Source organism: Haplochromis burtoni, unplaced genomic scaffold (genome assembly GCF_018398535.1).
Source record: "Haplochromis burtoni strain Fernald_Lab_line unplaced genomic scaffold, NCSU_Asbu1 Contig_95, whole genome shotgun sequence".
Taxonomy (NCBI): Eukaryota; Metazoa; Chordata; class Actinopteri; order Cichliformes; family Cichlidae; genus Haplochromis; species Haplochromis burtoni.
In genome coordinates this window covers 245,384-260,383 of record NW_024582456.1, presented here as the reverse complement: position 1 = coordinate 260,383, position 15,000 = coordinate 245,384, and the positions used below count along the sequence as shown (strand labels likewise).

General features: G+C 41.9%; 1 protein-coding gene across 2 annotated transcripts; it reads right to left on the bottom strand.

Moving 5' to 3' along the window:
- Nucleotides 1-471: 471 nt before the first annotated feature.
- syn1 (synapsin I) lies at nt 472-14,234 on the bottom strand. 2 transcript variants are annotated; one of them, XM_005926897.3, is made up of 14 exons: nt 12,894-14,234; nt 12,119-12,597; nt 11,332-11,389; nt 10,835-10,926; nt 10,513-10,669; nt 10,325-10,414; nt 9,733-9,795; nt 9,503-9,645; nt 9,339-9,413; nt 9,146-9,248; nt 8,922-9,065; nt 5,947-6,016; nt 5,374-5,863; nt 472-3,468 (listed from the first exon to the last, which is right to left on the bottom strand). In XM_005926897.3, the coding sequence occupies exons 2-14, from the start codon at nt 12,457-12,459 to the stop codon at nt 3,333-3,335; spliced, it is 1,962 nt and encodes a 653-aa protein (XP_005926959.1). In that variant the 5' UTR covers nt 12,460-12,597; nt 12,894-14,234; the 3' UTR covers nt 472-3,332. The 2 variants fall into 2 exon arrangements, with proteins under 2 accessions (XP_005926959.1, XP_005926960.1); XM_005926898.3 differs by having other exon boundaries at nt 472-3,430; nt 12,894-14,225.
- Nucleotides 14,235-15,000: the final 766 nt, after the last annotated feature.

Sequence of the window (15,000 nt, the reverse complement as noted above, 5' to 3'; positions counted from 1 at the left end):
TTGACCTCTCAGGGCCACCGTATTTTTAGACGCTAGCTTACAGCAATGCAGAGTATAAACAATACTTTGCCTAATATTGAAGTCATTCACAACCGAATACTATGCACTGTACCCATTTAATATAAATACCTAAAGTCTATGAATTACTATTATATATATCCTTTAATTTTTTTTCTTTATAACTGAAAAACGAAAATAAAATAAAATGCAACCCTGTAATTTTCAACCTGATGGATAAAGTAAGCTACGGTATAAAAATAAATGTTAACAAAAGTGTGAAAAACAAACTGAAAAACCAATGATGTCTCTGATCATCAAGGACAGCAAAATGAAAAGAAATTTGAATATGAATGTTACTCAACAGTTCTGCATTAATCATTTAGACTAACTGGTGTTGTTACAGTTATTCAGCAGCTGTGTCAGCATCTTTTAAAACCTACTTTACTTTACTTTTCTCAAATAAACCAGTCATTATTTGTCATAGGTTTTATTGGACATGTGCATGTTGTAATAACATACTCATTTTCACATAATATAGCTACATTGCATATAACATCAATATCATTTTTATTACATTTATTTCAATAATCCACCATGATTTATATTATGCAGTATCTTATTTTTGATTAACAAAAAACCCCTCAGCTTTTTGATTTTTGCACTTACATCTATGATGTACATTTTGAACTCTGGCAGGCATCAACTGACAATCAATTTCACTCGAACTTGTAAGGATTTTACCGTTTCACAATGATTATACGGTGGAATTAAAAAACAATAAAAGGAGCTCTAAGAAAGAAGACAATGTACATTCACAGTCAGATATATCAACCATAAATAATGTAAACCCTTAAAAATAAAATATAAAAAAAAAATATATCAAAATGACTTCTTTGCATTGCCGTCGCGGCTCATCCTGTCAGGCTCCAGAGGGCTCGTGGCAAATGGTGTTTCTCAGTTTGGCAAAGACACCTCTGAGTGAAAGGACGGCACGGTTTTTCAAAGATAACCATCAGTGCTAAATGTGATGGCTCATTTTCATAAATTACACACTCAGTGTGAAAATTACTCCTCTCTTATTTATTCTCGGCTGTGCCATTATGAATCTGACAGTTACGTACTGACACTGAGTAACTGTAAAATGTAAAAATGAAGCCCTCCATTACTTATGCATAACATAACAAGCACCATATAGCAGTGCCATTCACAAGAAAATTGTGCATGTACAAAAGGAAAAAGTAAGTAAACTATTTTCCCAGATAAACTATAAAGTTTAGAGACACACAGAATATCAGCAAGCACAAATAGCAGCAGGGGAGGAAAGTGACAATCTGGATCACTCAGAGCTTTGCACAACATCTATTTGGTTTGACCAGGTTACAAAACAACATTCACACGTTTATGCACCATTGAACACAAGGGGTCACTGTGGCTACATAAACAGAAAAACACAGGCAACATGGAGAATCTGCAGGGGGACCAGGACTCACTTAGACTTTTCACTATTGGGTCTTCTCTAAAAGCGTGATATTGCCATACTATATCACCATATGAATCTATAGCACTCCTTCTGGAAGACATTTATAGTGCCTGGAGAAGATAAAACATTCTTCAGTGACAGCTTGGATTTTCAGAGACGTGATCAAAGAAAGTTTTGTCGGTGCAAAAGATGCGTGGCAGAATTGTGAAATCAACTGCAGAGAAGCATCGTGCAGTTGGCATTCCTAAAACTTGTCACCGTTTTACCTTTCTACGTGGTACAAATGAATTTCACAAACGTAACATTCCTTGGCTAAGTGTGCTTTGGAGTGCATCTTATGCTGACCTACTGCTAAGACCTCCTAAAACCTATTGTACATCCATTAAACTCAGTAGTTGGTTAGCAGTTTTTTTCTTGTCACATTGCTTTGAAAATTGAGGAAAATAAACTGTAAGTAACGATATTTTTCACTAACTGTACCTGAACAGTCGCCAACCCTGTCTACACTGGATCCCACTGTACCATGCCTGTTACAGACATGGCAGCACCCCAAAGCAGGAACCCTGCTTTGTCAAGTGGCAGATGAATAAACCTGAAAACCATTGTATTCAAGTATAATTTTGCAAGATATACTCTGTGTGCAAATGTGTTTGAAATAATAAAACATTCTAGCTCATTAAAATGCATGCTTTTCCTTCTTTTTTTTTGTAAACAACCACTATAAGACTGCAATGGAAGACCCTCACCCACACACAAGTGTCACAATCAACTGGACATCCCTGAGACAGCTCCATTTGATTTGACGCTCTTGTCTGTGTAAGGCATGCTTTCAAGTTAGAGAGCTGCTGGGCTTTTGTTCTTCTGCAACAAAAAAAAAACAAAAAACGAAGAAAATCGGGAGCCACGACATACTCACGACACCAACTACTCTAATACTAGCTAATTTAACTACATGTGACAACACAGTTACAAGCGCCAAAGTCAGGGGTTGGGAAATGCAACCATTGCCTCCTGTTGACATGCAGCTAAGACATCACCATGAGCGATCTACAGCTTGAACAGATCTAGCATTTGCAAACACTGGACATCCTTTGTGTGCAGCTGTAGTCATTTGGGCGCCATACAAAAATAATTAGGGAATCAGGAAAGCAGGGAGGATGTTGTTGTTAATTTTGCAAGGAGTAGAAGTGTGAAATAGTGGTGTAGCTTTGTTTTTATTGGGGATTGTAAAATAAGGAGGGGATATTTTGAACCTTAACAGGATACATGGAGATTGTTTAGTGGCTTTAAGTCAGTTTGACAGCTCTTTATTCAAAATTAGGGGTTAGCTACATTTTCACTGTTTTTACTATGACACAAATATACAATTTTTAGATAAGAGGAGATAATAAACTAGGTGCTGCTTTTTTATTTAAAATAAAATATTTGGCTATCTTCCCTTCCCCAATAACTTTAATACAGCGCCTCAAGTTACTTGAACATAACGGCCACGATGAATTTACAGCACAAACAAACAAGTGAGAGCAATATTGTTTTGTTTCGTATTCATGCATATACAGGCTTCAGTGTGGAGTACAAACAGTTTTGAGTATGATTACTTAAGCTCGAGGCAAGGCAGGGAATGTTTAAGACATCAGTGCCTAACTGTATTCTACTTTTTGTTCGTTTTAAAAGAGTTAAACCATGTAGGCAGTGGCTATCAAGTGTGTACATTTTCACATCAGGCTCAGTGTACATGAATTAAAGACGGCATCCGGTTGGTCCTTGTTCGGAGGGGGAAGAAGGGGTCTGTCCTTCAGTTTGCCTGTCTCTTTTTCTTTCAGGAGGAGAGGGAAGAGGGGCTTATGCTGTCTCAGTCTGAGAAGAGACTGGCAAAAGATTTGCGTAGATTGCGTATGGTTTCGGCCTTCACTTCGTCCTGGCTAAGGCTGGCTCGTGGCGCTGGGGTTTCTGGAATGTTGAAGGTATTGGTAAGAGACTGGGACTTGCTATAAAGAGAGGAAAATGGCAATAGAGGAGAGGAAGAGGCTATTAAAGTCATGCAGCAAACCCATGGAATGAAAAGACTGGCGCAAGGCAAGACAGAGAGAGGGAGAGAAATGAGAGAAAAGGCTCAGTAAACAATGATAAAGCGCATTCCTTTCCTCGGGTCATTCAGTATTACCTTATCATTTCAAGTTAGCTTTAAATATGATATGGATATTGAATGACTTTTCTGGAAAGCAAAGTGATGCATGTTTTTGTATGCGACTGACAATAAGAGGGTTTATGTCTCATTGTCAGGAGAGCATAAAGAAGCTCAAATATTAAATCCAAAATCAGGATTATGTATTCCTAATTTTGTGAATTATTTAGGTTACATTCTGTTCACGCAGCAACGTCAACCCGATATAAGGTGTCCTGTGTGGCACCGATGGAACATTGCAGCTGGATAGGCGCAGCTGTCAGTACTGCTGTGGAGGCTCACTGTGCTCCTCATAAGAGGAAAGAGTGACACACTGCAGAGCGCAGCAAGAAGAAAAGAAGCTAAAGCAGGCAGAGACTACTGAATCATGGCTAACCCAGTTAAATTAAGGTGTGAATGATTTTGCTTACTGTATAAATAAATAAATTGTCTGAACACCTGATGGCAAAACGGCAATATGTGATTACATGTGTCCAGTTTTTTTTTTTAATTAAAAAATGTAAAGTTTCACCCTGAGGCCCTTACAGCATCTGCGGTGATTCAAACACTGCGCTCCACTGCGATGCTGTCAATTTACCAGTTGATCTATGCCCATTCGCTTACCCATCGTCACTAGTTTTGGGTAGTAATCAAAGAATGAGATGCTGATACAAGGGGCAAAATGAGCTTTTTCCAAAGGTAACCGGCCTCCCCCTTAGCAACAGAGTGAGGAGTTTAGCTATTCAGGAGCATCTCAGAGTGGAGCTGCAACTATTCCACACCGAAAGGAGCCAAGTGAGGTGGGTTGGGCATCTGACACTGATGCCTCCTGGGTGTCTCCTGGGTGATGAGTTCTGGGTATGCCCTACAGGGAGCAGGCCCCGGAGGCACACCTCAGTATTCTACAAGATAATCTGGAGAAGGTAGCTGGGAAGAAGGAAGGCTTCCCCCAAACCGCCCGGCGATAAGTGTAAGAAAATGGATAGATGGATACTCAAAAACTCCATGATACTAAGGCCTTGCAGTGGGATTAACTTAGACCTGATGGTCTTGTCTTGGAAACCCTAGAAGTTTTATTGCACTTGGAGGTACGTCATTAAGTCTAGTAATATTATCTCCACTTATCTCTCCTTTCCTCCACTCGGCATGTGTCTGCTCCACTCCATGTGTGTCTTACATGGAGTAAAGAAGGAGCAGAGGAGACTCGAACTCACGGTGAATCAGAAAGCAGAGGAGAGACGCTCAGCACCAGCAGGCTCTCACACTGACCTGAAATAGACAAGCTGTGCTTTGAACTAAGTATGCTATCACACAATGAGTTATGTTTAATAATGTTAAAATATCTGATGAACATGTGTAGCCTCACTGCCAGTCGATGGCATTAGTTTCATAAGTTTCACAACAATCAAGATATGTAAACAAGGTTCAAAAGTTTATTTACATTAAAGGGATCTTTAAATATCACAATATGTAGCTTCATTATGGCTTCCGCTTGTTGTTTTAACGTATCAGGCGCTCTGCACAGACTTTGAAATGTTATGTTACGTGAAAGTGCTGCTGAAGGGCTGAAAAGTGTAAAAATCAATAAACCATGCACATTCGGGTGGCTCATTTGTCATTAAATAGATTTCCCATGTGGCATGCATGTCACAGTGCAGGCAATAAGAAGGGATCTTCTGCTTGAAGGATGAGGTGAAACCGATCCCATTTATCATTCACAGCTACTTACTTTAGTTGTGGAGAGCCGCCCATAGCCGGGCTGTCCTGACTAGGCTTCTGTGGAGGCTGAGGCTTCTGTTGCAGAGGAGGTCGTCCTCCTGGGCCCCCCTGGCCCTGAGCGGCAGGACGTGGCTGCTGGGTGGTAGGTGCTCCAGGGCGTCCTTGTTGGCCAGGAGCCCTCTGTTGCTGTGTCCCTCCCTGTGACTGCTGTCTAGGGGGCATGGCAGGCCTCTGCTGTGGTGGAGGTTTTTGGCCTGCAGATGGTTTCTGCTGCGATACAGACTGCTGCCTCTGAGCTTGAGGGGATCCTCCTTGGCTTCGCTGAGGAGAGCCCTGACCAGACGTAGGTCTCTGACCTTGAGTCGCAGGCCCTTGGCTTGCCTTAGTCTGGTTACTGGGGTCACCAGTGGCAGGGCTGGCAGCAGATTGTTGGGTCTGTACAGGAGGTTGGCCTTGAGGTTGTGGACGCTGCTGAGATGGAGGGCTTTGCTGAGGACCACCTATCGGAGATAAACAAAAGAAGGAGACGAATCACATTCAAATTCTGAAATATCTTTCAAGACCCTAAAAGTCCAGTTCTTACCCTGTGGTGAAGGACGCTGTTGAGACTGCGGGACTCTCGGTTGTGAGACTGGCTGAGGAGAAACTGCTTTCTACAAGTTAACAAGGGGAAAATATCAATACAAAGCAAAAATGACATTCATTTGATGGCTAAGCATAGAAAATGATAATGTATAAATATTTTAAATGTCTCTTAATTTGTTTCCCGAAGATTTTTCTTCCACAGCATGATCTAGCAAATCTCTTAATCACAACATTCATAACATTTTAAGCCACATTTAGAATTCTGACGGAAATCTACGTTCTAACTTACCTCATAACCAGAAACTCCTCTTAACCCTACACTGAATCCTTCCACACCATTCAAGTCATTGCAGGCAAAGTAAATCACAGTGTGGTCTGTTTAAAGTTGTTATTTGATTGTCTCTCTGATGTGACCATCTCAGATTTAGAGTACCCCAGGGATCCATGCTTGGCCCACTACTTTTCTTAGAAACACAACATGTGTTTTTAAAAAGATTAAAGAAAATATAATGCAGATCCTGTTGACTTGAAGCTCACTGAGTCTTGTTTTAATTGTTTCTTTCATATTTTTATGCCCACTAATATACAGTTAGGTCCATATATATATGAACACTGTCACAGGTTTTGTTTTGTTTTTTACCTTTTTACTGAAATATATTCCAATTATAGTTATATAATGGACATAATGTGTAGACTCTCAGCTTTTATTTCAGGGTATTCACATTCAGATTGGATGAAGGGTTTAGGAGTTCATTTGAGGTGTGTCCCTTGCATTTGGAAGATTTTACTGCGAACAGACAACATGCGGTCAAGGGGGCTTTCCATGCAGGTGAAACAAGCCATCCTGCGAAAAAGAGGATTAGGGTTCTCTGCAAGATGCAAGACACTTATACAGTGGGGCAAAAAAGTATTTAGTCAGCCACCAATTGTGCAAGTTCCCCCACCTAAAATGATGACAGAGGTCAGTAATTTGCACCAGAGGTACACTTCAACTGTGAGAGACAGAATGTGAAAAAAAAATCCATGAATCCACATGGTAGGATTTGTAAAGAATTTATTCGTAAATCAGGGTGGAAAATAAGTATTTGGTCAATAACAAAAATACAACTCAATACTTTGTAACATAACCTTTGTTGGCAATAACAGAGGTCAAACGTTTACTATAGGTCTTTACCAGGTTTGCACACACAGTAGCTGGTATTTTGGCCCATTCCTCCATGCAGATCTTCTCGAGAGCAGTGATGTTTTGGGGCTGTCGCCGAGCAACACGGACTTTCAACTCCCGCCACAGATTTTCTATGGGGTTGAGGTCTGGAGACTGGCTAGGCCACTCCAGGACTTTCAAATGCTTCTTACGGAGCCACTCCTTTGTTGCCCGGGCGGTGTGTTTTGGATCATTGTCATGTTGGAAGACCCAGCCTCGTTTCATCTTCAAAGTTCTCACTGATGGAAGGAGGTTTTGGCTCAAAATCTCACGATACATGGCCCCATTCATTCTGTCCTTAACACGGATCAGTCGTCCTGTCCCCTTGGCAGAAAAACAGCCCCATAGCATGATGTTTCCACCCCCATGCTTCACAGTAGGTATGGTGTTCTTGGGATGCAACTCAGTATTCTTCTTCCTCCAAACACGACGAGTTGAGTTTATACCAAAAAGTTCTACTTTGGTTTCATCTGACCACATGACATTCTCCCAATCCTCTGCTGTATCATCCATGTGCTCTCTGGCAAACTTCAGACGGGCCTGGACATGCACTGGCTTCAGCAGCGGAACACGTCTGGCACTGCGGGATTTGATTCCCTGCCGTTGTAGTGTGTTACTGATGGTGACCTTTGTTACTTTGGTCCCAGCTCTCTGCAGGTCATTCACCAGGTCCCCCCGTGTGGTTCTGGGATCTTTGCTCACCGTTCTCATGATCATTTTGACCCCACGGGATGAGATCTTGCGTGGAGCCCCAGATCGAGGGAGATTATCAGTGGTCTTGTATGTCTTCCATTTTCTGATGATTGCTCCCACAGTTGATTTTTTCACACCAAGCTGCTTGCCTATTGTAGATTCACTCTTCCCAGTCTGGTGCAGGTCTACAATACTTTTCCTGGTGTCCTTCGAAAGCTCTTTGGTCTTGGCCATGGCGGAGTTTGGAGTCTGACTGTTTGAGGCTGTGGACAGGTGTCTTTTATACAGATGATGAGTTCAAACAGGTGCCATTCATACAGGTAACGAGTGGGGGACAGAAAAGCTTCTTACAGAAGACGTTACAGGTCTGTGAGAGCCAGAGATTTTCCTTGTTTGAGGTGACCAAATACTTATTTTCCACCCTGATTTACGAATAAATTCTTTACAAATCCTACCATGTGAATTCATGGATTTTTTTTTCACATTCTGTCTCTCACAGTTGAAGTGTACCTCTGGTGCAAATTACTGACCTCTGTCATCATTTTAAGTGGGGGAACTTGCACAATCGGTGGCTGACTAAATACTTTTTTGCCCCACTGTAATTCAGAAAGAAGGCTAGGCTGGACTTTGCTAAAAAGACATCGAAAAAAGCCATCCAGTTTTCAGTTTTGTAAAAACAATCTTTGGACAAATGAAACCAAGATCAACCTCTACCTGAATGATGACAAGGAAAAGTATGGCGAAGCCGTGGAGCAGCTCAAGATCTAAAGCACACCGCACCATCCGTAAAACACATCAGAGGCAGTTTGTTGCCTTAGGTGTGCAATTCTTTGAATGCAATCTTTTTGTTCAACCTTCCGAATTAAAGCTGAAAGTCTGCGCTTCAACTGCATCTGAGTTGTTTCACTTAAAATTCATTTTGGTAGTCTACAGAACCAAAATGACAAGAAAAAGAGTCTCTGTCCTAATATTTATGCATCTAACTGTACTTACAGTGTGTTACTACTAAAAGTGTGGAAGATAAGGAAAAGTTAGGGTGTGCTGGAGCAAGGAAAGCATGTCTGTTGTTTGAGCACCTGTGCTGGCTGTCCTGTACGGACTGTGGAAGAGCTTGAAGTACGTGGAACAGTCTGGTTCATTTTAGAAACCACTAGTTCTGCAATATGAACGCGATCCTCGTCCTGCTGGTCCCCAATCAGTGGCATCGAACAGTCATCAACCTTAAAAGACCACAACTTGATATAATTAGTGGACTCCCCTTAAGATCATAGAAAACATTGATATCATTGTCATGTAGTACCTCTATGATGTAGTCCTTGCCATCTTTACCATGTAGAGCCTCTACAGCACAGATGTCCAACCCTCCAAAGATATCGGAACAAGAATCCACCCACATTCTGTACCTGCAGTGACACATTAATCAGACCTATTATAGTGCAGTGCGATACAATTTGATTTACAGTTTTATTTCATTTTCAACTCTGCGCTCTTACTTGTCTGACATGGCCACTTGCTCAAGCATAGATGAACCAGTATTGGTTTTCCAGTTGCCAGAAATTGATGTTCGCCTGTTAATTAAAATAAAGACTTAACTCTATTCTAACCATTTTCACTGTTTTTATTTTCATGCATGAACCTGAGAGGAAGTTTCACTCACATGTAAGCCTTGTAATTGTTGCCAATCTTCTGAATGCGCACATCATACTTTGCATCAATAAATGGCTCAGATGTGGCGTAGGTCTTGGTCAGTGCCACAACACTAGCAATATCTTGAAAATCATACTGATTGTCCACTTTCACCTAAAGCAGCAAGAGTGAAAATATTAATATAGTGACATCAGCGTGTTCACGTGGACCTGAGAAAATACTTAAGAACTCTAGATTTACCTTTCCCATCCCTGAGTGAGCATGGCCCATCTTTACCACTACAGGAAATTGAGGGGAGGTAATCTGCAAAAAGAACATTAAAACATGCTCAGATTTCTTATAAATGAACTTTCTCGTAGTGCCCCAGTGATTAAAACACCAATTATTATATCAGTTCTGATCGGGGCAGATATTACAATTGGTACTGATGGCCTGAAAGCCAGCCCAGTACTGTCAGGCTGTGACAGCAGGGAGGAATTAAACTGCTCTGCACCAACCCGTCTCAGTTTAACTGTAGCAACACTAACTTGGAACTCAAGAAATCAAACACTCACCATCTACCAATTACAAAAAAAAAAGTCGATGCTTAGAAAATGTGAGTGCTCTCAGCTGCTACATAAGATTGAATATTGACATGGAGGTAAATTACACCCCTGACATGTGACCCATGCAGAGGTTGTGTGTGTGTGTGTGTGTGTGTGTGTGTGTGTGTGTGTGTGTGTGTGTGTGTGTGTGTGTGTGTGTGTATGGGTCTAGGTCCTTGTTATTTGAAGAGAGTAGCCATGAAAACAAATGAAAAGGAAGAGGAGAAGGACATAGGGCAAAAACTCACCATTTCCTTGTGGTTTGGATAGTAAACCTGCTCAATCAGTGGGAACTCCTCTGAGCCCAGCTGCTTGTGAAGCCTAGACATTTGAGCAAACTGAAACGTACAGAAAGATGCTGCTGCGTAGTATGTCTATGTCACTCAACTAAGTATGTGCTGGCTTTAAATGAATGCCTTAATTAAATCCTACTCACCACCCACGGTTTGTCGCAGAAATTGTAGACCGAGTGCAAAGAGTTCACACTTGGCAGTCCAGCGTACTGCAATCCAATCACTATGTTACGATGGTCTCCATTCTTGTCCATGCTGAACGCATGCTGTCTGATCAGCACAAAGTCTGGCTTAAAGGATCTGGTTCAGGGGACATGAGCAAAATATTTAACAGCACTAAAAAAACAACAAATCAGTTTGATGATTCATTCCATTTGGGGCACAGTGAACGTTTCAGCAGAAACTCGTAGTTTTACCAGCGCTGCAATTTTTTTTCTAAAAAGAAACATTTTGCAGAGAACTTACTTTGTAACTTTATGGCCACTCCTAATTGCATCAATGTTCACATTGTAGGTACCTGTGGCATTGGCCACCAGGTTGATCTCAGAGAACTCTGCCTGAAAGGACAGTATCAAGGTCAAACCCTAATAAACACTTCAGAAATCACAGCGGTGATGATTGGAGCCAGCGGTCAAGCAGAACAAGACACAATTAAAGAATATCAGGCTCTGTGTGAAATTCATCCTTCCTGTTTTGAGGCCACATAAGAAAGAAATGTCAGTCCAGAATGAGGTAGAGAGACTAAAATAGTAGGAGAAGAAAATGCCTTAGGCAAAGAAGATTTTAAAATGTTTATGGGCTTCTCTTCTGTTAAAATGCTGCTTAGTGGATTACATCATGAAAGACCACTGAGTGAAACTGTAGTAATAAATATAAGGCTGCACATTTCTCCTCACAAATAGATTATTGGTCTGCTATTGGCCTAGACAATCTACAAGTCTGCATCACAAAGCAAAACTTACCTGTTCCACCTTGATGTCAAATTCCCCATGGACCTTTCTTCCTCTGAAGACCTTCACCCTGATTTTAAAGCAAGAAGTTAAATGATTACATCAAAAAGTTGATATATGGATGTGATTTTAAAATTTTGCCTTTCTATATTTAATATTTGCCATTATTTTGGCAAATTTTGAAATTTAGAGAATATATATATATATAATATATATATATATTATATATATATATATAATATATATATATATATATATATTATATATATAATGGATGTATAAATAAAACTACTGGTGTTACATCAGGACAGGTCAGCTTCCGTTTATTGTGAATATCAATCCTGTCTCGATAATAGCAAATTTCTTAGTTTGTTATCACTATTGCATAATGCGCGCGGAAAAGAAGCTCGACTGTCTGCTGAAATCGTTTTTCTTCTGCACTTACAGCCGCTTCATTTGACAAATAGGTAATCTCCATATTCATGGCGGCCATGAACGCATAGTGCACTTGCGTAATTTCAGATTATCAGCAGAATGCAACACGAATCGATCACAAGAAGAAAAAACAAGCTGATCGTCAAATGAAAATGGCTTCTCTGCCTTCGGTCTGTTGCGCCTTTGCCATGGCACAGTTTCGGCGCACAAAACCTCCCACCGGTTGTTTCACGTGATGGAAGGATACCTCTCAACACCGGATGAATCATATGACCTTCTAGGAGTTAGGCCACCGCAACCCACGGTCTGGCACACTTTTGCTGTCTAGACGAGGCAGCGCGCTGCCAATGCGCACTGCTCTTACCAGTCGGTCTGCTGGTCGTCGATGACCAGGAGGATCTTAGCGCTGCTGGAGACACCTGCTCGGTCCGCTGCCTCCGATAAGGTCGCAGCCGCAGCAGCTGTGGTCTGTTTCACGGCGTTGGAAATGGATGAGAAGAAGCCTCCACCTCCACCTCCAGACTGCTGCTGTTGCTGCTGCTGCGGCTGCTGCTGCTGACTGGTGGACTGGCGCCTCTCTGCCGGCCCGGGCGACACTGCGGGGCTCTGCTGCGGCGGATCGGGGCGTTGGAGGTCGGTCATGTAGCCATTGGGTAGGTTGGACATGAAATTGCTGTCCGAGAGTCGTCGTCGCAGGTAGTTCATGGTGGATATTTGTTGAAATGACGAAGGAGGAGGATGTGGGGGTCCAAATACACTGAATGCGACTTACAACTCGGTGTTCAGTGGGGAAATGAATGACTAGGCTACTTTCCCATGTGCAGGAACAGGACCCGATGTTACCTACAGAGAAAACAGGTCCCGTGTTAATATAGAAGGAGAAGCTCGACTATCTGATCATAACAGTGGCGATGAGTCGTGACGGTGTAGCTTAAAGAATTTGCTAAGATGCAAGAAGAAATCAGCCCTACTTCACCTTAGCAAATTGTGCAAGCCAATTATCAGTCTCCGTGTAAAGACTGACGCAAATAAAAATATAAATTTATTGACATTTTTTAACATGTATCCTGTTTCCAGAAAGCCACCTAGCACTTCAGCAGCCTGTAGTAACAGCCACAACCGGGCATGATGAAGCCTACCTGGGAGTGTATCCAAACTGGTCTGCCCCAAGGATGACTTGATGATTCCTCGTTATTACCTCCTGTCTGTCACAGAAAAGCTCGCATATGGGTGACTCTCATATCCTCCGTACAGGCAAGTCAGGCATCAGGCTGAAATAAATAAAGCTACAGCCCTTCCTGCATCACCGCCGTCCTTCTCATCAAGCCCCAGTTTTTTCCGTCTGCCCTGCGTCACTCCCAGTCATCCTGAGGGAGAGAGGAGCTGCGCGGTCGTCAAGTTGCAGCAGGGTGATATCCACACTTCCGGTGTCTCTTTGGGGGGAAAGAAAGAAAGAAAAGTCTATGCATATCTAGGGCTGATTTTTTATTGACGTCAGAGTTTGGACATAGTTAAACTAAAGAAGTAAAAATAGCAGCCACAGCTAAAACCGCATAAGTGGCGAGCTGTTGTTTTGTTGAGTCTTATTAGCGTTGTTGAACTTCCGGCATTGTTCTCGTCAGTATTCTTGTAACTTGACAAGCTCCATGATGGGGGTATCAGGGTGGTGCTGATGAGAGCGGAGAAGCAGGGGCGTCGCTCGCTGTTGGACATGATCCTGCTGTTGGCTGCAATACCTCTGGGTGTTGATTTCATTCGGGCATCCTGCTGGCTCCAATAAAGCAGCAGCGGCACACCAACTGCTGGGTTGTCAGGCCTGCTGAAACAGGGTGTTACTTTTGATTTTCAACTGAGTCGATACAGACAGTGAGGGATGCGCCGTCTGTTAGTGATACTCGGAGCCCACCCCCCTGGGAGCCATGGGTTGCTCTATGGAAACTGTACCATATGGCGGAAACTACAGAGACACGGATAGAGGCCTAGAGCCGGGTGCATTTCTTATCTAAATCATTAATGCATTTTAGAGATAATAAATAGCCTATTGCTTGCTAGTAAAAAAATACCGCTATTTAGCTCCGATCTTAAGAGTTGGGAATAGTGAACTGCCTATTAATGTATCATTGGTTTACATTTATTTTTCAGTGGATGGATTTTAGTTTTATTACATTAGAATTTGTGTGATTTCATAGAAAGTGGCTCGATTACTTTAGTTCACAAACCAGAGAAGCAATCGCTCTCTAGCTTGCCTTTCTTTTTTCTGTGCCCCTTTTTTCTGTCATTATCCTGCCCATCATGAAGGCATGCCCAGGCAATGCATCTGTCAGGTAACCATCAGTACACACTTTGGATTATTCAGAAAGGGGAATGCTCTTTGTGCTCTGTGGTGTGTCGCACACAGCTGCTTTATCATGGATCATACAAGGAGGTTTATGATAGTTATTGACGGCGTCATTTATTTATTGGTGTTTTCCTCGGGTGTTTTCTTGCTTGCAGTCACCAGTGGAGTGGAGTCTCCTCACTAAATTAAAATATAGATTAGTGTTGCAAGTTTGGCTAGGCTAACAGAAAATAATTATTTCAACTTTTACCCAAAGTGATGAGGCTACTTTCTAACTTAATGAATGCCCTACCTTTATGTTTTTCTCTGCAAATGTGTTTATGCCAAAAGAGAGATCATGGTATGCTGTGTGTGCTTAAAAAAATCAGATGGAAACTGAACAAACAGGGGATAAAAAGAAGTCAAAGGCCTAAACTACTATCTGCAGCAGATGGGCATTTAAAGGTCATGGCTTTAAGAAGTCTTCCTTTAAAATCCAGCAAAGAACTGGCGGAGGTCCTGAGGCATGCATCTGGAACTTCAGTGATCGTTCTGTTTGCTGAAGCCTCATCAGAAATGGCCTCTGCTTAAGGGTGGCTGTAAAGAAGCCGTTCTTAAGGAAGGGAAACAGGGGGGGAAGGCTGCGGTACACAAAACTACACTAGAACTGGACTGAAAATCAACAGGTCTTAATTAGAAAATTTAGGTTTTGGTTCAAATCATCATCAACATGTTCAGAGGAGGTCAGGAGAGAGGTAAAGCAAGTATCTACAGCCATTTGTAAAACACAGTGGAGGCTCTGTCGTGGTCTGAAGCTGCTGAAATGCAGAAGTGTTAAAGATCTTGTCAAAATTTAGGAAAATATGAACAAGAAGGAAAAGTGACATCTGGATCCACCATCTGGAAATTATCTGATTGGCAGCAGCTTC

Coding starts and splice junctions, on each gene's coding strand:
- syn1 (XM_005926897.3), bottom strand. CDS start 12,459: ATGAACTACCTGCGACGACGACTCTCGGACAGCAATTTCATGTCCAAC. Junction 10,670..10,834: donor AGTGGCCATAAAGTTACAAA/GTAAGTTCTCTG, acceptor CCCCTGAACCAG/ATCCTTTAAGCCAGACTTTG. Junction 9,646..9,732: donor CTCACTCAGGGATGGGAAAG/GTAAATCTAGAG, acceptor TTGCTGCTTTAG/GTGAAAGTGGACAATCAGTA.